The sequence below is a fragment of the Miscanthus floridulus genome, chromosome 5 (assembly GCF_019320115.1).
Source record: "Miscanthus floridulus cultivar M001 chromosome 5, ASM1932011v1, whole genome shotgun sequence".
Lineage (NCBI taxonomy): Eukaryota > Viridiplantae > Streptophyta > Magnoliopsida > Poales > Poaceae > Miscanthus > Miscanthus floridulus.
The window spans coordinates 128,666,117-128,688,451 of NC_089584.1; the positions used below are offsets into that span (position 1 = coordinate 128,666,117).

Here is a 22,335-nt window from a genome sequence, read left to right on the forward strand (position 1 = left end):
TCCCTTCACGCCCCTCTCCTTTAGAATTTGGAGGGCGGCAAGATGGTCCTTGATCCTCTTCTTATCTATGTCCAGGACACCCCACTTCCATGACCCTGGGACATCTTCGATGACGCACCCGGAGAACACCAACAAGGGGGCGGCCACGTCATCCTTGACGTAAAACTATTGCGAATGCCACCCCTTATTGGAGGTCGACAAATGCATCGATGGGTAGTCGTTCACCCGGTTGTTGCATAGATGAATGCTGGCATATCCCATTGGCATGCTCAGCTCTTGCTTCCCAACCCGCTTCTTCGATAGGTTAACGGCGAAGAGATACCACCACAGATCAAAGTGGGGACTAATCCCTAGGAACCCCTCGCACAGGGTGACGAACGTTGCAATGTGCTGGACCCCATTGGGAGTAAGGTGCTGCAACTCCACCTGGTAGTAATCCAATAGCCCCCAAAAGAACTTATGAGCAGGTACAACGAATCCCTGCTCGTGGAGGTGAGCAAAGGACACGAAATATCCTTCGAGCGACGACAACTCGTCCTCATCACCAGGCAGCCACCACTCCTCAATGGTGGTCAACGGGCAAAGGAGGCCACGGCGAATGAGGCCCTCCAGGCACTGAGGGGTGATGTTGGATCTGCACCATGACTCCATTGAAACGATGGGGAAGGGAGTGGATGCGAGTTTAACGGCAGCTACGTTGCGGATACGAGCTCGACGGCGGCTGCGATGCAAGTGCAGGAGGCTCAGGCCATTGACAGTGGAGGTTGTCGATGCGAAGGTGAGGAGGCAAAGTATGGAACCCAATGGGCGAACCCCATGGTTTTATAGGGGCAACAGATGCGAGAAGAGCAACCATCCACCTCGGTCTCTAATCCTACCACGGTACACCACCACATCACGTCGTGAGATATGCGCTCACGATCCCTATCCTTTCCCACCAAAATCATGCTGGGTGTTTTGCCTTCCCAAGCAGACTAGGACTCTTTCTCCATAGAGGGGATATGAGTCAAAAAGCTTTTTCTCCAGCCTGCCTGGGCCTAGGAGCCCAAAGGCCAGGCCAACAAGTCTTGACAGCCGTCCCAACAAGGGATGGGCCCACAAGCAACCAGGACTTAGGAACATGAGCATCAAGGGAGCCTCGATCCGCAATTGAGTCCTAGCCAGGCTGGCCCTGGGCAAAATCCACGTGAATGGGACACCAGGTTTCCCTTAAAACTATCTAGTTGACAAAAACTAAATCTCACAGCCTTACCCGTGAAGGGTCCAAAGTTACCCCCATGCAATTCTATCTGAATCACCCTGGGGCTCGGGGGCTACACCCGACGGGTGCGCTCACGCGCACCCTCTGGCAAATCGAAATACCCCTAGGCGATTCTGCCCAAATCACCTGGGGGCTCGCACGCACCCTCTGGCAAGTCAAAGTACCCCTTAGGCGATTCTATCTGAATCACCCGGGGGCTCGAGGGCTACTGTTGGGGACCTAATACTGGGGTACCCAATGAGGTGGAACTAATAAACCATCGAACATTGACGCTTTTGGTCAGACAAGAACGCTACTACGCTTCTTGCCTGAACGACGGAAGGTTGGTTCCACCTCGCCCGACCCCCGAGGGCTAGACTCTGCCTCGCTCGATGGCTAAGGGCTGGCTCCACCTTGTCCGACGTCCAAGGGTGGGCTCCACCTCGCCCAACATCTGAGGACAAGCTCTGCCCCGCCTGACGTCCGAGGGTGGGCTCCACCTCGCCCGATGACCAAGGGTAGGCTCTGCCTCACCCAATAACTGAGGGCTGGTTCTGCCCCGCCCAACATCCGAGGGCTGGCTCCGCCTCGCCTAACGATTGCACCTTGCTCCTTCATGATGACAAGCATAGGGTACGACAGGACATTCGAGTCAACCGCAGTATCGAGGACCATGCCCTGCACCCCTGTAGGAAGGTACCATCAGTATACGATGGGACAGGCGCTTTAGGCCCTTTTTGACCTTACAGTGCTCGAATAGTGTTGTAGGCGCCGACTTTTGTCCCAAAGTGTTGTAGCCACCGCCATCAGCCCTTGGGCGTGGATACTAACATAGGCATACGACAACCGCTACTATCCAAGAAAGAATTCACATCATCTACAATAACAGGCATATAGTCATTTCCCCATCTACTCCCATAGAGTCATGGCTTGGCGCCCTGACGCACTGCACCGCAGCGTCCACCGGGGAAGGATGGGACATGACCACTCGCTGAAACAAAGTCAGAGCTTGGCCCTATCAGGATCGGTGAAACAAGCTATTCCTAGCATGGTCTACCATGTCAGCAGGGCAGGCTCAAGAGAAAAGGGAGACCCGACACCCTCGAAGGACTTTCTCTGCCTTTGGTTTTTTCCTCTTTCTCCCATCTATAACCCCTACTCCCCCTTGCTCTATAAAAGGGAGGGCAGGGCACCCCACTAAGGACGGATCGTTTTGACACACAACACACAACCAAGCAGCAACCGAGCTCTTGGTGTCCTTTTGACCTTTCCATTAGAGACTTGGGATCTATCCCTCTCTCGACCGTTTGTACCCCCTACTACGAACCTTTTTGGTACTAATAATATGAGCAATAGCAAACTGGACATAGGGATATTCTGCTCTAACCAGTATAAACCTTGTGTCCTTTAGTACACCATCCGAGCCTAACATACAACAATTATAAATTTACTAGTCGGTGCTTGTTCAAAACACTGACACATGGTTATGAGCAAAAAGTGCGGAGATGAAGTTGGCCTAATTTTACATTGGACATGGGGGTGCTCAATGATTAGTTCAACATATTTTAAGTTCATGTTAGGTCCTTGCAGCTTGCGGCCTATTTAAGGGATACAACAAATCTTGCCATCTTCTTTGGTTGGTCTTGCTTCTCAATTTCTATCCACATAAAAGTTCTATTACTCTCAATTTCTACTATCTAGAATATTGTTTCTGTAGTAATTTTTGTAAGAGAGTTGCTATAAATTTTTGTAGGAGAGTTGATAGTTAAGATGATCTTCACAAGTATGTGTGGCAATGATTTTTGTGCTCTAGCTTTGGCTATTGTTTCTTTGGTGACGTGATTGTAGCATCTTTCATCCAAATTATGGTCTGTAGCATTAGCATGGGTAATATACTATGTATAATAATAGGCAACCTTTCTTTGGAAGCGTTGTGATTATTTCTGTGCATCTTTGCCCCATTCTTGCAATTAGCTAAATCACGTGGCATCCATTCCAGTTTTTCTTTGGTCTATGCTATCACTGCAGAACTATAGTGAATCGTTAGTTTAGCATGAACTATGATTATATGAGTAGATGAATGACTCAAGAAACAGGCGCTTCCCTAGGAAGGGTTTGGCAAGGCAAGCTACTTCAAGAACATTAAGATTCAAGTGCCACCGCCGTCATCAGCTCCTCATTGCCTTGCCTGCTCCAGAGACGGATCCAATGCCATGATATGCACCGGGTTTCTGCGCCTCTGCTGCAAAGCCACCACACCAGACACCTACTAGCTGCCTTACCTGCTCTAGAGATAGACCCATCCCAGCACCTGCGCACCTCCAAGGTCAGCTTACTCTACCTTGCTCATATTAATTATCTCTTATCCCATAATGCACTGCCTGCAGGGAATGGGAGTTCAGTGAGAAGGTTTCTTAGCAAATTCTCTGTATTATTCTTCTTTGATTAATTGCGTGTATAGTGCTAATTTGACATCTACTCTTTTTGTTCAGACCACAGCCAGTTTGAGAAGAGGAGGGAAAATTTTGCCAAAGAAATTGATGTGGTACGCCTGTCTATCTGTGTCGATCTCATATCCTCCAGCTTGCTTCATTATGCCTTTGTTTTGTTAGTAGTTCACCATCAATGGCTTTAGCTTGTTGGTTGGGAAAAACAATCTGCAGTTCTGCACTGTCATTTTTAGTAAAAACTATATAAAAAGTTTGGAACTGTCATCAATGGCTTTGTCTTTTGAATTATGAAGAAGCTGCTGATCAAATTAACCGTGAGTCAAGGTTTTTATAGAAGGTACTATCACCTCATTACTTATCTTAAATTAGCCACTTTATCTAACTGCTTCCATTTTTACCAATCTTAATTTTTGAAATGGAGAGAGGGAGAGCCAGATCAGAGGGAGGGAAGGGCATTGTTTTAGAGGGAGTTTTTTTTAAAATAACTACTTATGGCTATATTATTTCTTGAAGCATCCAGAATAGTCGTTCCAGTTAGATGCTTTGTGCAATTTAGCTTACTTAATGAGCCTGCTCCAATCAAAATGCATCTCTGCTATTTTTAAAATATATATGGTCACTTTTGTGCTGTCATGATTCTAGAACATGCCACTTGGGTATAGTTCAAATAAATGGAGACTAAAGAAAAACCTCCAAGGTGAGACCCATATATTATTTTGTCACAGCTTGAAACCACACCACCACGGTCATTTTTTATGATGATCAGTTGATCACCGAATCATATCAGTTACACTACATTGTCTTCAATACTATTGGCAATATAATTTCTGGTTTGTGCAGATTAGCTATCAAGCCAGACCATATCCATCTCAGTGATGTTTCTGAATAATGGTAAAATGGTAATGATCTATGATGTTGGATAGCTTGCTCCTCCGTTGTGTGAAGAAAAAGATTTGCTCAAATGGGGCTGAAGTGAGAGACAATTAATATTTTTACTTATGACTATATTGGTTTTACAAGGCAAGATGTGGGTGTGGTTGGTTGCCGTTGGATCGCTCAGAGTACATTCCCTTAGAAGTAAAGGTTATAGTAATGAAACGACACTATAGTTAGGAGTTGTTCATCTGCCTCGTGACTCATCTTGATCTCAGATAAGTGGCCTCATTTTGATCTCAGACAAGTACTTGTCTATCAGTAGCAGCTATATGATTTTACTTCAGCTTTGTGCAAGGAGGATTCAGGTATCACCAGACAAAGGAGTCGTATATGATGTCGATGTATTGCATGTTGCAAGCGCTTATCGCCTTGAAGTTGGACACTGTGATCAACGGTCATATGGATGTATATCACTCATGTGTTTGTGCATTTTCATTTATGTGTGTTCCTTGTGCTGGTTCTGATGGCACTTTTTTTGAAACCTAACATACTTTCCACTTGTGCATTTTGATTAATTGGTCTTGTCTTTCCATGATTTATTGATGAATATTTAAATAAGATGCTCATAGATTAGCCAAACAAGCTTGACGATTTACTTCTCAATTTTGTACTTCTACTTGTCAAAAAAGTTATTTTGGTATTTCTATAATGTATTATGCTTTGAGCCCTCCAAAACACACATTGAAAAAAAATTCTAATCCCGTTGCAAAAAAATTCTAATCCCGTAGCGACGCACGAGCATGAACCTATTCGTAGATTTATTGGTGAACGAAAGAAATTGATATTGGAGATTTCTTTCTGCTGATATAAAATATTATTTTAGCCGCATCACGGAAAGGTCTATACAGTAGAGTTTGTGAGCCTATGACGCCACGCTCTTCGTGACTGTTAATTTCAGAACTTTGCCTTTTAGATTAAATGTCACTTTAACGTCGGTATTTAATTTTATAGTATTGTTATCTTATTGTGTGGTCCGTGGGTTTTTAGTATAAAAGTTTAGCTGTCCTGTAGCAACGCACATGCACGAACCTAGTATAAGTTGAAAACGATTATATTCACAGTGTAATGTCCATGACAAAACATGGCAGCTTTTATTCTGTGTGATGAACCAAGACCCTTTCAACCCCCCCCCCCTCCGTCTCCCGACCTTTTATGCGTGTTGTGTGTAACCACCGTTGGTAGCTCAATGGCTGGGTCACATTTTCTTTCTCAACTAAGGACCAATGGCTTTCAATATCGCAGCATCAATCATGTCCACCCCTAATCCCATCATTATGACACTATCCCTCTACCCATCACTTGAAGTCCTCCCTAATCCCATCGTTAGCCACTACCATTGCTTCTCCATCCATTACTCATTAACTTGAAGTCACCCAAGACCACCATTGAGGAATCGAGATCTGTTTTGTGCATTGCCACTATAAAATACAGAGTCCAAGACACTACAAAATCAACTATAGCAAATTAAAGGGGCATGGATCAGTTGTTAATCAAACAAGTAAATATCCATACGCTACTATGGCCATGTTCGCTTGTCTTATGAGCCATACTATTTCAGCGAACGAACAATATTTTTATCTCACAATAAATCAACGAATGGTACTTTCAGCCATGGCTTTTCAGCAAAGCGAACAGGGCCATATCAGGTTGTTAAAAATAGAAGTACAACATCAATATAATGTTCATCTCTAAAAAATAGAGAAATACGACCATAAGTTTGCAAGTTCCACATTCCTCTTAAATTGTACATGTAGAAAGAAGACTATATGCACTTATGCCATATTGGTGTACACATTCTTTTTGCATAAAAACCAAATCGTGGTAGAAGATGTACCTAGGAAACTGTGGCCCCATACCAACTATATACCAATCATCGGCAGGTCGTAGATGAAGGGAGGCAATCTAGGGCTACCGTCGTCGAGCTAGGGAGTGCGGCGGTGTGAATCGCAATCGCAAAGTGAAGGCGTGGATCATGTAGAACCGACGCGTGCGTGGGCAGAGGAGAGTGGGCCTATCAGCCGCGCTCGTAGCTAGGTGAGACCGCAGGAGCGGGAGACGAAGCGGGGACCGGGCAAAGCAGAGCGGGACAACGCACGAGGTGTGCTAGGTAGAGTCTTCCTTCAGATCTTTTTAAGTGTAGAGTAAATCTCCTACAACTAAAAAGACTAAAAGTAAGACTATTTTTTGGTGCGACTTTTTTTTTGGAGTCGCTCCTCCCTTCCGGCCATGCGATACCCTACGCGATAGAAAAAAATGCTATCCCTGCGACTCCCGCCTGCTTTGAAGGAAACAAATCAATCACTGAGGCCACATGCATGAAAGAAAACAATAATCATGCATGGAAGGAAATAATTAGCAAAGATCAAGCAAGACTCCTCTCTTTCGACCATGCGATACCCCGCGCGATAGAAAAAGAAACTGCCATCCCTGCGATCCCCGCCTGCTTTGAAGGAAACAAATCGATCACCTGAGACCACATGCATGAAAGAAAATAATAATCATATATGGAAGGAAACAATTGGCAAAGATCAAGTAAGACGACTCAATGAGGTTGGCCCTTAATTTTAGTAGTGTGCCCGTGCGTTGCTTCCTTGAGAACATTAGTGGTGCCAAATAAAAGATGTGCAGGTTATACATGGTGAGACTGGTAAACCTTCTGTAATTTCTTAAATGAATATTCCCACCATTCGTATATAGGTCTATTTCCCTATGTTTTTTCGTGCTCTAATTAGCATATAATATGAAAGTATTATTGTGTTCATCACGACTTTCAGTTGACTACTCCCATTAGCATATACTTTCTCTACCCCAAAATATAAGTTGTTATGGGATATGTGCTGGTCAAACTTTCTTAATTTTAATTAGGTTTGTAAAAAATACGTGCAATATTTAACAATCAATTGGTCGACTCCTGAGGCCACATGCATGTAAAAAATACATGTATTATAATTGGTTGAAGTTATAAAAAAGTTGACTTCTCGGGAAGCGAGAATGAATTCTATTTTGGGACAGAGGGAGTATATGAAATCAGTGTTGAAAATATTTTAACAATCAAGTTCGTCTCTGTCTGATTGGTAAGATTAGACATCATAATGACATCAAAAATTTTGACTCTCATGGACACCCTCATGGATCAATGCAAAGCATCCCAATCCTACAGCATACATAAATGACAACCTTAAAGACCATCTTAGACGTTCTGGTATTATAGTATATACGTGCAGACACATAGGCATGGTGTGTGCAAGTGAACAGCCAGCCGGAGTCGAGAGTTAGGGGGTATTTGGATCCCAGGACTAAACTTTAGTCTCTGTCACATTGAATTTTTAGATATCAATTAAAAGGACTAAACATGAGCTAATTATAAAACTAATTACATAAATTGTGGTTAATTCGCTTGCCAGCGCCGTGTACAGGATGATATGGAGATGTGGTGGAACTTATTCATAGATTTGTTGGCGCACGAAATAAATGGATATCAGAAATCTCTTCCTGCCGGTATAAAAATGATCTTAGCCACATTACGGAAAGATCTACACAGTAGAGTTTGTGAGCCTACGACGCCATGCTCTCTGTGACTGTGTAAATTTCACGAACTTAGCTTTTTGGATTAAATGTCACTTTAACGTCGGTCATATACTTTTACCGTATTGTTATCTTATCGTATGATCCGTGTGTTTTTAGTACAAAAAGTTTAGCTGTCCCGTAGCAACGCACGAACACGAACCTATTTACATATATACTCGAACATGTGTGTATATGATTATATGAAAATACAGTAGAACTTATTTATGGATTTATTGGCGTATGAAAGAAATAGATATCGCAGAATTCTTTCCGTTGATATAAAATATTATCTTAGCCGTATCACGAAAAAGTTTATACAGTAGAGTTTGTGAGCCTACGACGTCGTGCTCTTCGTGACTGTGTTAATTTCAGGAACTTTGCTTTTTAAATTAAATATCATTTTGATGTCGGTATTTAATTTAACAGTATTGTTATCTTATCGTGCGATCCGGATGTTTTTAGTACAAAAGATTTAGTTGTCCCGTAACAACGCACGAACACGTTACCGAGTAGAGATGGAAATTAAAAAAAAAAGTGACAGGACGAAGCTACTGTTGTACAGTTTTGCCAAACATAACAAGATATTCCGGCCGTTCCGCTGTAACGGAGGAGAATTAATAAAGCAAGCTAATCAGGATGCCGTTCCTATTCTCTTAAAAATATTTCGAATTTACTATATTTTCTTAGAAAACAATTCTATAAAATAGATCACAATCGTTTCGTATGACCGTTTAGCTGGTAAAATAAAATTTAATTATAAATTATAGAAAAAACATTTGAATAAAAAACTAAAAAATTTATGGGTGAAAAAACATTCTTAACTTGCTGCACAATTGCTAATGCACAGAAGTGGAAAGAAATGAATACTCCTTGCTCCTGAAATAACTACACTCCTCCTCGCTGACCGAGTTAAACCTTTAGGCCTTAATCCACCTATGTTAGAGCAAGGCTAATAATATAGCTGGTTTACTGGCTGTAAGGTTTTTTTTAGCTTTCTTTTAGCCCACTCATATAGTAGTTAGCTCTTTACAGTTAATGCATGGATCACTTGTCTCTCTCACAGACTTTCTTAGTTCTTATGCCCAAGCCGGCTGTAAGCTTACAGCCCGCTTCTTCTCTCTCTCCTCCCCTCTCTCTTCTACCTCAGCATTTAGTCGGCTTACCGCCTGCTATTATACTTGCTCTTAAAGTGGAACAAAGTAAAATTTAATTATAGATTAAGACGAATACGCACGCATCCCAAGAGGCCTTGAGAGCCTGTTGCCGACTGGCCAGGCAGGCTACAGTAGAAAAAAGTTTTCAACCGTCTGATCTACATCTCACGGACGTTGTTGCCTCCGCAGTGGGCTTACTGTGCATGGCCACGTGCTTCACTTCTATTTCGGAGAGTTCTCTGCGTCTCGTTAAAAAAGATCTTAATACAGTGAAAAAGTTCAGCGATCTTACTACTTCAATTTTTTTATGCCTTTTATATCACTGTCGTCAGTTTAGGCTCTAACATCGTTAAACTGCATGTATAAAAAGTCAAAAATACCCTTAAGTCTAAATATGTCATTAATTTTTTTTCGCATCTTAACGACTTCAAATAAAAAAAACTCAAAACTAGAAAGTGGTAGATCTCGTCGAGATCTATAATTTTTATATAAAAATTATCTTTATTTAATTTCACAAAAAATATGATTTGATATTCCTTGTGTGCTGTTAAAAAAGATCGTAATGTCTTATTTGTCCCTGAAAAAGTTCAGCGGTCTTCAGCGCCACTACGCTAACTTTTTTTTGTGTCATCCATGCCACTACCGTAAATTTGGGCTCTAACGCCGTCAACTGCAGGTGTGAAAAGTCAAAAATACCCTTAAGTCTAAATATGTCATTAATTTTTTTTAGTATCTTAACGACTTCACATGAAAAATTCAAAACTAGAAAGTTGTAAATCTCGTCGAGATCTATAATTTTCATATAAAAATTATCTTCATTTAATTCCGCAAAAAAATATGATTCGATATGATTAATATATTTTAGAAAAATCATATCTTTTTTTGGAATTAAATGAAGATAATTTTTATATGAAAATTATAGATCTCGACGAGATCTACAACTTTATAGTTTTGAGTTTTTTTTTATTTAAAGTCGTTAAAATGCTTAAAAAATTAATGACATATTTATACTTAAGGGTATTTTCGACTTTTCACATCTGCGGTTTGAAGACGTTAGAGCTCAAATTGACGACAGTGGCATGAATGACACAAAAAAAAGTTAGAGAAGTGACGCTGAAAACCGCTGAACTTTTTCAGAGATAAATATGACGATCTTTTTTTATTGGCACAAGTAATTCCCCTTCTATTTTTGACAGCCCAAAAATCTCCCTCTCCCCTCTCTCCTCATCCCCCTCTCTCTCCCGAAGCAGGCTCGGCGACCCCGGATGGCGCCGCCGGGAAGCAGCGACTGCAGCCCTCCTCCTCCTCCTCCTCCTCCTTCCCCCTCACGTCGCGTCAGGGCTGCGGCGGGCCGGCGCGCGCGTGCCCCGGCACTAGCTAATAGGTTTTACCTGTTTTAGACCATTGATCCTCCTGATTTGGTATGCATTTATTTTCTAATCAGCTTGAGAGCACCTACATCTGTGTCGGGTCAAGTGTTGTGGAAGGAATCATATTGCGCGCGTGCCCCGGCACTAGCTAATAGGTTTTACCTGTTTTAGACCATTGATCCTCCTGATTTGGTATGCCTTTATTTTCTAATCAGCTTGAGAGCACCTACATCTGTGTCGGGTCAGTGTTGTCGAAGGAATCATATTGATCTTTGTTTTGGGCACTGCCGTAAATTGATAGCATAAGTAATTTTTGGCCTGCCTTGCCTAGCCACACTGCTATGCTATGTTGATCCATTTTTTAGTGTTCCTTTCTGGTGCAGTAGCTCCAATGTGCTTTTTAAAGTATAAATACAGTAGCTGTTCAAATAGAAACATTTCACAAATACATGTTGCTTCATAGTTGTGAAAGAAACCAATATAGGTTGCCAGGTTGATAAAATTCATTTTTGTCCTAACTAAGAGAAAGAAAGAAGAATGAGGGTGTTCACAGGTGTGACTATTTTTTTTCTATAATAGTTTGGCACATGATTATGAGGTGCTATGTCTGCTAGGTGCAGCTAACTTTGGCCATCAGTGCTTTTGTTCACAGGTGCGAGCATGTTGATGTTGCGGTATGTCATGGGTGTCTCCTCTTTTGTTTTATGCCTTAATTTGCAGCTAGCTTTGGCCATCAGTGCTTTACAAGAAACTATCACACATCTGTAAAAAATTGTTTGCACTGAAATTGCAGACACAGGCACAGGCTCAACTAACCACTGCTTCTAGCAAACATGTTAATGCTGCCGTATGTCGTTCGTGTATCCTCTTTTATTTTACGGCCGATTTACAGCTACCTTTGGCCATCAAATTTTTACAGTAACCTATCACACATGTCTAAAAAATTGTATGACCTCAAATTACAGATACCTTGAGACACATCACCACCAGGAGCAACTCAGGACGAGCACGAGCTGCTGGACTTACAAACTACTAACATCGTGAACACCTCTGCATATGCCATTTGTGTTTCTATTATTCAGAGTTTTTTTTTTGCTTACAGTCACGTTTATACTTCAGTGATTCACATAAATTAACTCAGCACTAAAACTCATTGCTGTCTGTTTCTATTGTTAGACACCTCCACCAGGATTCAACCCTGAGGAAAACACCTCCGAAACAGACGGCGGTCATGTAAATCCATATACATTTTTTAATCACTCTCTTTTTTAAAAGTTTTATTTTTTTTCTCCCCTAGTCCCAGCCCACACCATATCAAAAGAGTCTTCCACGTATCACCAGCTCCACCTTTTTCTGCTACTATATACTGCTAACAGTTTTTTTTGGTTATTTCAACAGTCCTGCTACAATAGCTGGATCCTCAGCTTTAGCCCATGACAATGTTCCTAAACGTTTGTTCGGGGACACTTTGCTTGGAAACCAGGTGTTCAACAATTGCCCTCACATCTGCATGTGTCATCAGCAATATACCCACAGTGATCCATTGCTGCCTACCTCGCAAATGCCTCTACTTTCAGTTTATCTTACATATGCCTCAGGCCTTCACATTTATTCCATCATATTCAGGATGACGAGCGGTGGAGAAGACGGCCACAACAGCACCGAGAGCAATGGCAAAAAACAAAAAACCGGTGTGGTGTTCAAACCAGCTGCAAAAATGTACGCCCATCAACATAACTGCATCATATGAACACTTACAATCTACCTGCCTTACTCCAATGACATCGCGTGCTTCGTAAAATGCAGTGACACACCTGAAGCCCCTAGGACCAGTGATTCAAAGCAAACACATAGAAACAAGACCCCCAAGGGAGCCTAGAGATACATTGCAGGTTCACCTTGTTACACTGCTTAGATTCAAACTAACCTAATCACTGCCAAGTGGGATTCATCCTTATAAGCCGTTCTATTTTTGCTGGACACCCACTGCAGAAATTCAGCGTGTAGCACTTTGCCAAATTCTGCATTTCAGGTCTACCTAGGATGAACGGCAAGCCAATAGTGTCTTTTACATGGTGACCCAACCTTTTGTCGATCAGCGACCAGCATAGACTACACATTCACTGCGTCGTAGCTATGTGTTATCAGGCAGTTTGTAAATAGCTGTGGACTGTACTTCAGCACCTCTAGATGAATACCATGTTGCTTTTGTGTGGCCTGTACTCAGAACCACCACCTGTAAACTTAAACAAAGATATGCCGAATCCTTCCGAGGCTGCATATGCTATACCAATTGGGTAGTATGTATATATATGCTATTCCAACATATACTTGCTAATCTGTGTTTTCATCGTTCTGTACATGAATAAATCTCACTATGGTCTTTAACCCTCGCGCGTGAGTTTTCCACTAGTGTCCGACTACCGTGATTCAACCATCCAAACGCAGCCTTCCCGCAAGCGCTGTCCCTACTCCCTACAAGCGTGCGGCACAGCGGCCCGGTGTTCTGCGATACATTTCAGCCAACGAAATGTTTGTTTGTGGCCACTTCCTGCACAAGGCGCCCACGCCGCTCCCCTGCGATCCTGCCAGGCGCAGCCGGCCATTCCTGCAAGCCACAACTGGCACCGGAGCGTGCTGCCTCGTGCGGCGCTGCCATGCCCTGCGCAGGCGTTGCCGCGTTGGGAGTTGCTCGGCTGATACCGTCGCGGCAGCGGCGTCCGGAACTCCCGATTCGTGTCGTGACAAATGGACATGAACCGCATCAGTTAACAATCAGCAGAAGCTCTGTTTCATTATCCCAAGATCCATCAGGCTCCAGTAGGTGTCTGGATCAGAGCTATGTGCAACCTCCGCTTTACACTGCTCCTTTTGCCGGATAAAAAATTCCCATCAAACATCACAGCCATTCTCGTTTGAGTGCAATCCAGCAGCCTGTTCGGTTGGCTGGTTCGTATCGTTGCTGGATCGTAAAAAAGTACTGCTGACTAGTTTGTGTGAGAGAAAAATACTGTTCCGACTGGTACGACTGGCCGCGTCCAAACGAAGACGTCGTGGTCCAAACGCGGATCCGTGGCCGTCTTCGTCTCCATCCCACACACTACTCCCCGGTCGTCACTTGTCAAGTCGTCAGCAGTCAGCACCCAGCACTCATCCCCAAGCCTCCAAAACCTCCTTGGAACCAAGCAGAAGATGTCCGACCAGACGGCGGCTGCGGCCGCGGCCGCGGGCGATGCGGTGTTCCAGCGGTGCCTGCTGGCGCTGTACCTCATCAGTCCGCTCACTGTGCTGGCGCTCTGCTTCATCTCCGCGCCGTACGGCAAGCTCTCCCGCCCGGGCTGGGGCCCCGTTCTCCCGGCCCCGCTCGCGTGGTTCCTCATGGAGAGCCCCACCCTCTGGCTCCCGCCGCTCGTCCTCCTCCGCTCGCCGCCGCCGCCGCCGCTCTCCAGCCCGCTCGCCGCCCTCCCCGCCGCGCTCTACGCGTTCCACTACGTCCACCGCACGCTGGTCCACCCGCTCCGCCTCGCCCGCCTGCACCGCGCCCCGGCCCCCGTGCCGCTCCTCATCGCCGCCTGCGCCTTCGGATTCAATCTCCTCAACGCCTACGTACAGACCCGCTCCTTCGCGCTCCACGCCGGCCGCCCGGCGTCCCCCGCCCGCTGCCTCGCCGGGCTGGCCCTCTTCGCGTGGGGGATGCGGACGAACATCGCGGCGGACAAGGAGCTGCTGCGCCTCAAGGAGGCCGGGGGCGGGTACAAGATCCCGAGGGGCGGGTGGTTCGACCTGGTCACCAGCCCCAATTACTTCGGCGAGACGGTGGAGTGGCTGGGCTTCGCCGTGGCGGCGTGGACGCCCGCGGCGTGGGCGTTCTTCCTCTACACCTGCGCCAACCTCGGGCCGAGGGCCAGGGACCACCGCCGCTGGTACGTGCAGAAGTTCGGCAGCGAGTACCCGGCGTCGCGCAAGGCGTTCATCCCCTACATGGCCTACATCTACCAGGTGAATTGGTGATGTACTCTAATAAAAATAAATAAATGCTGTGCAATGGAAATATGAATTCAACCAAAAATTTTCGGCCTGTACAAAAATTCCTAATGGAAATGACATATTGAGATGTATATTTTTTTAATCTTATTGAGATGTAGCGTGTGCAATGATAGCACGAGTATTTGGCTCTGTTGTGCGAGAACCCGAATTTTTTACTATTTAGCCTTTTTTTCGAAAGTTTCTCTCAAATAGACCCCTGGCGAAAAGAATTCCAGAAATGGACCCTTGGCTCGGCGCCAGAGTGACTGGCGCCGAGCTCGGCGCCACGGTCACTGGCGCCGAGGTCCTGGGCACGGGAAAATGGCCTGCCAGGGGCTCGGCGCCAAAGTGGCTGGCGCCGAGCTCGGCGCCATAGTGAATGGCGCCGAGACACTTGCATTTAACCCAGCCTGTACTTCTTCCCCGAGCTCAATTTTTTCTAAGTTGCCGGTGATTATGAGGTAGGGTAAAGTGGCGAGAAAAAAACCCGAGACGGAGGAGAAATAAGAGGAAGAACGCTCAGGGAAGAAGTGCAGGCTGGGTTAAATGCAGGTGTCTCGGCGCCAGTCACTCTGGCGCCGAGCCCCTGGCAGGCCATTTTCCCGTGCCTAGGACCTCGGCGCCAGTGACAGTGGCGCCGAGCTCGGCGCCAGTTACTCTGGCGCCGAGCCAAGGGTCCATTTCTGTAATTCTTTCCGCCAGGGGTCTATTTGAGAGAAACTTTCGAAAAAAGGGCCAAATAGTAAAAAGTTCGGTGCGAGAACGTAGCGTGTGCAACGATAGCACGAGCATGCGAATCATTCGGACGTCTGGAAACCATAGCAATTAGGGCCTCTTTCGATGGTCTAGGATTAACAACTAGTCCATTAACTTAATTAAAAAAAACTAGTCCATTAACTCCTATAAAGTGAACTAACAACTAGTCGATGACCAGTGAACTAACAATTAATTCACCTTTTTGAATACTTAAGGACTAATGTAGCATACATTCGTGAATTTGTCTGGTCCGTGTATCGAACCATACTAGTATATTGCAAAACACATTTTTCTTCAGATGCAAACAATTTACATAAGTTGAGATACGCTTAATAGTTGAGAACTTGATATCAAAGACAACTGTATAATTCTAAAAAAAAGACACTGCCACCTTCAATTCGACGACAAATAGGCTAACCTAACAACCTAGGGCCTGTTTGGCCGGTATTAAAGCCGACTGATAAACCGACTGAATGTGTTTTTGTTGTAAGAGAAAAAATACTGTAGATTCTATCTGATAAGCCGACTGATAAATTCAAACAAACATGCCCCTAAACTTCAAGCAATACTGTAGATTCTCGATGAAGGAGAACGTGCCGCCTGTCACCTCCGCGATGGCGTGCATCGCCGCTGCGTCGTGGTCCGTGCCGAACATGAACGTATGAACCGGTGGGCACTGGTTGCCGTTGCTGCGCCTCAAGGACTGTGGCACAAGGTCGTTGTTGTTAGATTGATCTCCTAACCAATAAGCCCAACGGCTTATTGGGCCTTGGTCACGTGCCCTGATCGGGGGCGCCCAACCCTACATGGTTGGTGGGCCCCCGTCGCACTGCGCTATATAAAGAGGTGGGGGCCGGCGGCTCAAAGCACGAGGTTCGCCGTGAGCCACAAACCCACCGACAAACCCTAAACCGATCTAAGAGGGCACGCAGCCAGCGACGAGAAGCTCCGCTGACTCTCGCCGTCGCCACTGCTACGCCCCGTCTGCACTGCATCGACGTCCGTGCAACCTCTACTCCATCCGTCGCTGCCCGTGTGCTGCCTCCATCAATGAACCAGTGATGGCCAGCTCAACCGCGACTTCATCCGAAGGCTCAGGTTCAACACCAGCATCTCTACCCTATCTCCCACTCTCTACTTGTTCTAGTTCATCATGTTCAACAGCAAACCGTCTAGATCTACCCTAGTCGATCCACAGTTTACAACATTGGTATCAGAGACTTTTTCTAGCGGTAAATCTGGATCGGGGAAAGAAAGAAATCGAACCCTAATCCTCAATTAGGTACGGGAAAAATGAGAACAGATTGAGACATGGTCTCGACATCCAAACCCTAACCCTAACCAAGGAAGGGGACTGACTGAGAAACAAAAGAACCGCGCCGGGATCCGGCGACCGCTCGGTGACTGACTGAGAAAAAGAAATAAACCGATTTCAAATCGGGGGGAAGAAGAAAACAGTTTCATCCCCAATCCTAATCCCTAACCCTAATCGGGAAATCGTGCAAAATCCGAATCAAAGAAACCAAAAAAGGATGAAAAGGATCCCGATCTCGGATCAGATCAGAAAGAACCCTAACCCTAGAAATGAAACCCTAACCCTAGATCGGGTTTTGGGGAAGGAAAAGAATGAAGAGGGGAACCTACCCGGTCCTCCCGACACCGCCGTCGCGCGGAAAGCTACCACCGTGCGGGCGGTGATCACCGCCGCCATGGTTGGCGAGCGGACAGAGGCCCGGCTTGGCCGTGGCTCAGGACAGCGGTCCAAAGCCGCTCGACGGCGGCGCGCTCTGCCATGGGCGAGCGCGCGCACCGGCGAGGGGCTTAGCACCGGTGTCGTCCTCCCTTCTTCTCCGGTGACGAGGTGGCCGCGCGCTCCCTTCGTCATCGCTACCGTCGCCGTGGGAGAGGAGAGGAGAAAGACAAATGGTCTAGGGTTTTCGGGGGGGGGGGGGGCGCGGCCGGCCGGGCTTTTGATGCCCCGAGCTATGCGCTCCACCGCTCGATCTGGATCAGCGGCCACCAGCGCATCGGGCCAGATTCAGCCCAGGCGTGAAAGGGCGCAAGGCCGAAATCCCGGCCCAGGCCCAGGTTGCGGCCTGGGCGCGGGGGAGCGCTGGCGCGCGCGGCTGGGCCGCGGGTAGCTGGGCCGGTCGCGCTGCTATGGGCCGAAATTGTCGAACAGTGAAATTGAATTCTTTTTTTTCTTTTTTTTATTTTCCAGAAACTGTTCATTCATATTTGATGAATTTCAATTGGAAGTTGATGCAAATCTTTGTGCAATTTTTGTCCAACGACAATTTTGTTAAGAGAACAGTGCAATATTTAAGAGTTTCTAGAAAAATAATTATGGGCATATTTAAATGTTTCCGCTGTGTATTTAAAGTAATTATGGACTTTTAATTAAATTCGAACCAACGGGAAAATTTGATTTTAAGAGCCAAGAGATAAATATGAGTTGATTATGATATTGTTATTTTTTGACCAACGTTGTTAATAGCAATATTATAATTTTAATGATTATGCATTATTTCTATTTCTGCCCAACGGTGATGTAGATTTAATGTATAAAATAATTGTATGTTTTAATTTTGACCAACGTTAAACTAAGGCATGCAATTATTGTTGTTATTTCTGTTCTCACACTATTTGAATTGTGTTTTCAGGAGGATACAACTTGATGAGTTGTATCAAAGAGATCATCACTCTAAAAGGTGATAACTATATTGAGTGGAAGAAAAAGATAGACCTAGCTTTTATCCTCGCTGAGGTGGACTGGGTTGTCACCACACCGTGTCCCAAAGAACCTGAGGCACCGGTGAGAGAGACAGATGAGACTGATGCTGCATGGCAGAACAGAGAGCAGGATTTTGCTCCTGTAAAGATGTCCTATGACCTTGAGCATAGAAAATGGGTCACTGCCAACAAAAAGTGTTTGACAGTGATAAAGAACACGATTGAGCCTGCTATTGTGGGCTCAATTCCAGACTGTGACACAGTCACAGAGTACCTAGATAGAATAAAGAGTCAGTTCACTGGCTCTTCAAAGACATATGCAACCCAGCTGATCAAGCAGCTGGTTACAGAAAGGTACTCTAGTGGCGGCAGTGGCATTAGAGAGCACATACTGAGAATGAGCAATCTGGCATCTAAGCTCAAACCAATGAATTTGGCACTCAAGGATGAGTTTCTTATTCATTTGAGTTTTGCTTTTTTGCCCAAAGAATTTGACACATTTGTTGTTAATTACAACATACAGCCTGAAAAATGGGATTTAGAAAAGCTCATAGCCATGTGTGTGCAGGAGGAGGAAAGAATAAAAGTTTCACAAGGTGGTTCTGTCAACTACCTAAAAGATAAGAAAAAGAACTATAATAACAGCTCTTCCTCCAAATCATCTGAAAAAGGTCCTATGCAACAGTCTCAGAACCAGCAATTCCCAGTGGCTAAAGACCAGTGTCTCCACTGCAAGAAGACGGGACATTATAAAAAGAATTGTCCTGATTTCTTAAAGATGATTATGAAGAATAAAGGTGAGAACATTATTACGTTCGTAAATGAATCCTTGTTTGTAAAGTTTTTAAAATCTACTTGGTGGATTAATTCAGGTGTAACTATTCATGTTGCTAATTCATTACAGGGATTCCGTTCGATGAGAACTTTGCAAAGAAGCGAAAGTTTCATTAAAGTCGCAAATGGAGTACAAGCAGATGTTGAGGCCGTTGGAGATCTTCCTCTAGAGCTTCCAGATGGCTTCATAATTTTTCTTAGAGATGTTCTTTATGTACCTTCTTTGCAAAGAAACCTGATTAGTGTATCAAAGTTGGACCATGATGGTTATGATTGCCATTTTGGAAATGGCAAATGTCGGATATTGTTTAATAATAAATGTGTTGGTTTTGCCTTCCGACAAGACAAGCTTTATTTGTTATCACTTCGTGAAAATGTGAATTCCGTATGTGATGTGAATGAAAATGTACCCTCATCGAACAATGGAAACAGAAAACGAAAGAGAGCTCACGATGCGTTGTCGAAATTATGGCACTGTCGTTTAGGCCATATTTCGAGGGAGAGAATAGAAAGACTAGTTAAGAATGATATTCTTCCTCCATTAGAGCTCTCAGAGTTAGAACAATGTAGAGATTGCATAAAAGAAAAGTATGTAAAGAAAATTAAGAAAGATGTCAAACGAAGCGCAGAAATTCTATAGATTATTCACACAGACATATGTGGTCATTTTCCTGTGAAAAGTGTGGATGGTTATGATTCATTCATAACATTCACAGACGATTACTCTCGGTTTGGCTACATTTATCCAATTAAAGAAAGAACAGAAGCGTTGGATAAATTTAAAATATTTAAAGTAGAAGTTGAAAATCAGCATGATTTAAAGATTAAGATAGTGAGGTCTAGCCGTGGAGGAGAGTACTACGGTCAGCATACCCCATATGGACAAGTTCCTAGACCTTTTGCAAGGTTCTTACAGGAGAATGGTATAGTCGCCCAGTATTCAACACCGGGCAAACCTCAATAGAATGGAGTAGCTGAAAGGCGTAACCGTACCCTGATGGATATGGTGCGTAGTATGATAAGTTACTCCACTTTACCCACGAGTCTGTGGATGGAGACATTAAAAACCGCTATTCATATTCTCAATAGAGTACCAAGTAAGTCGGTGCCCAAAACACCGTATGAGTTGTGGACAGGAAGAGTACCCTCACTTAACCACTTGCGTGTGTGGGGGAGCCCTGCTGAGGCTAAAGTTTTTAACCCAAACATTGGGAAGCTAGATCCCAAAACAGTGAGTTGCCATTTCATTGGCTACCTAGAAAAGTCAAAAGGTTTTTATTTCTACTGTCCTAACAGACATACAAAGTTTGTGGAAACGAGACACGCTGTCTTCCTAGAGGATGAAATGATTAGGGGGAGCATGGTAGCTCGAGAAATTGACCTTGAAGAGAAGCGGGTGTATGCACCCACTCCGATCATTCATGAGCCATTTTTCTCACTACCTGCTATTGCTGCACCAACAGTATAAGACACTGTGGTGCCAGCACCTGTTGTTATCCCGCCTGTGGCAACAATGAATGATGATGAGGAACATGTGCCTCAGGATCCTATAGAACCTATTGCCATACATGAGGGGGAGCAGCAACAGCCTCGGATAGAAAATGTGCCAATTGAGGAGGCCCCTAGAAGGTCTCAAAGAGTTAGAAAATCAGCTATTCCTGCTGATTATAAAGTGTACAACACTAAAGAATTTCAAATGGAGGATGATCCCACCTCATTTGAAGAAGCCATGAAAAGTGATCATTCGTCAAAGTGGCTTGAGGCCATGAAAGATGAGATGAGATCAATGAATGCAAATAAAGTTTAGGATTTGGAGATAATTCCTAAAAGAGCCAAAACAGTAGGCTGTAAATGGGTCTACAAAACAAAACTTGACTCTCAAGGGAATATAGAGAGATATAAAGCCTGACTTGTGGCAAAAGGTTTTACACAAAGAGAAGGGATTGATTACAATGAGACCTTTTCTCTAGTCTCATGTAAGGATTCCTTCAGAATCATAATGGCATTAGTGGCACATTACGATTTGGAATTACATCAGATGGATGTAAAGACGGCATTTCTCAATGGAGACTTAGAGGAAAATGTTTACATGGCACAACCGAAAGGTTTTGTCATGAAAGGAAAAGAACGTTTGGGATGTCGCCTAAAGAAATCTATTTATGGATTAAAACAAGCTTCAAGACAGTGGTACTTGAAGTTTGATCAAACAATAAAGAATTTTGGGTTTAAAGATAATGTTGAGGACAATTGTGTCTACGCAAAGTTTAAGAATGGGAAGTTTATCTTCCTTGTCCTGTATGTGGATGATATCTTATTTGCTAGTAGTGATGTCAGTCTACTACTAGAGACAAAGAAGTTTTTGTCCTCAAAATTTGATATGAAAGATCTTGGCGAAGCTTCGTTCGTTCTAGGGATCGAGATTCACCGAGATAGAAGTAAAGGGGTATTAGGACTGTCATAAAAGGCATACATAGAAAAAGTCTTAAAGAAATTCAGTATGCACAAATATAGTCCCTCACCTGCTCCTATAGTCAAGGGCGACAGATATGGGGATTTTCAATGCCCCAGGAACCAATATGAGATCGATCAAATGAAAATGGTTCCATATGCTTCAGCTGTCGGAAGCTTGCAATATGCTCAAGTGTGTACGTGCCCTGACTTGACATTTGTTACCGGGTTACTTGGCAGATTCCAGAGCAATCCTGGAATAGAACACTGGAAATTGGTAAAGAAAGTCTTGCGTTATTTGCAAGGAACGAAAGGCCTCATGATGACATATAGAAGATCTGATTCACTCCATATAGTGGGATATTCAGATTCTGATTATGCGGGAGATAATAGAAAATCCACGTCTGAATATGTGTTTACTCTCGCAGGGGGAGCTATTTCATGGAAAAGCTCAAAGCAAACCGTCACTACATCGTCCACAATGTATGCCGAGTTTGTAGCATGTTATGAGGCAACGGGGCAGGTGAACTGGCTAAAGAAGTTCATACCCGGTTTGAAGGTGGTTGACGACATCAATAGACCACTGAAGTTATACTGCGATAATAATCCAGCAGTACAGTATGCTCACAACAATAGGTCAAGTGGTGCTGCCAAACACATTGACATAAAGTATTATGTTGTGAAGGATAAAGTCCGGGATCAAATGATAAGTCTTGAGCATATAAATACCGAAAAGATGCTCGCGGATCCGCTTACAAAAGGCTTAACACCCAACATATTCAGAGAACATGTAGCAGGCATGGGTTTAAGGGAAAGCTTAT

The 22,335-nt window shown here is 44.3% G+C and overlaps 2 protein-coding genes across 5 annotated transcripts; both read left to right on the plus strand.

Moving 5' to 3' along the window:
* The first annotated feature begins 10,568 nt into the window (after positions 1-10,568).
* On the plus strand, positions 10,569-13,033 carry LOC136453548 (uncharacterized). Of its 4 annotated transcripts, none has more exons than XM_066454108.1 (8): positions 10,569-11,391; positions 11,511-11,564; positions 11,683-11,757; positions 11,894-11,950; positions 12,116-12,200; positions 12,344-12,436; positions 12,524-12,609; positions 12,710-13,033. In XM_066454108.1, the coding sequence occupies exons 2-7, from the start codon at positions 11,551-11,553 to the stop codon at positions 12,524-12,526; spliced, it is 327 nt and encodes a 108-aa protein (XP_066310205.1). In that variant the 5' UTR covers positions 10,569-11,391; positions 11,511-11,550; the 3' UTR covers positions 12,527-12,609; positions 12,710-13,033. The 4 variants fall into 4 exon arrangements, with proteins under 4 accessions (XP_066310205.1, XP_066310206.1, XP_066310203.1 ...); XM_066454109.1 differs by having other exon boundaries at positions 12,750-13,033; XM_066454106.1 differs by having other exon boundaries at positions 12,116-12,436.
* A 785-nt stretch (positions 13,034-13,818) lies between these two features.
* LOC136453549 (protein DEETIOLATED 2-like) lies at positions 13,819-14,866 on the plus strand. The gene has a single exon (XM_066454110.1). The coding sequence runs from the start codon at positions 13,910-13,912 to the stop codon at positions 14,726-14,728; it is 819 nt and encodes a 272-aa protein (XP_066310207.1). The 5' UTR covers positions 13,819-13,909; the 3' UTR covers positions 14,729-14,866.
* The last annotated feature ends 7,469 nt before the right edge of the window (positions 14,867-22,335 follow it).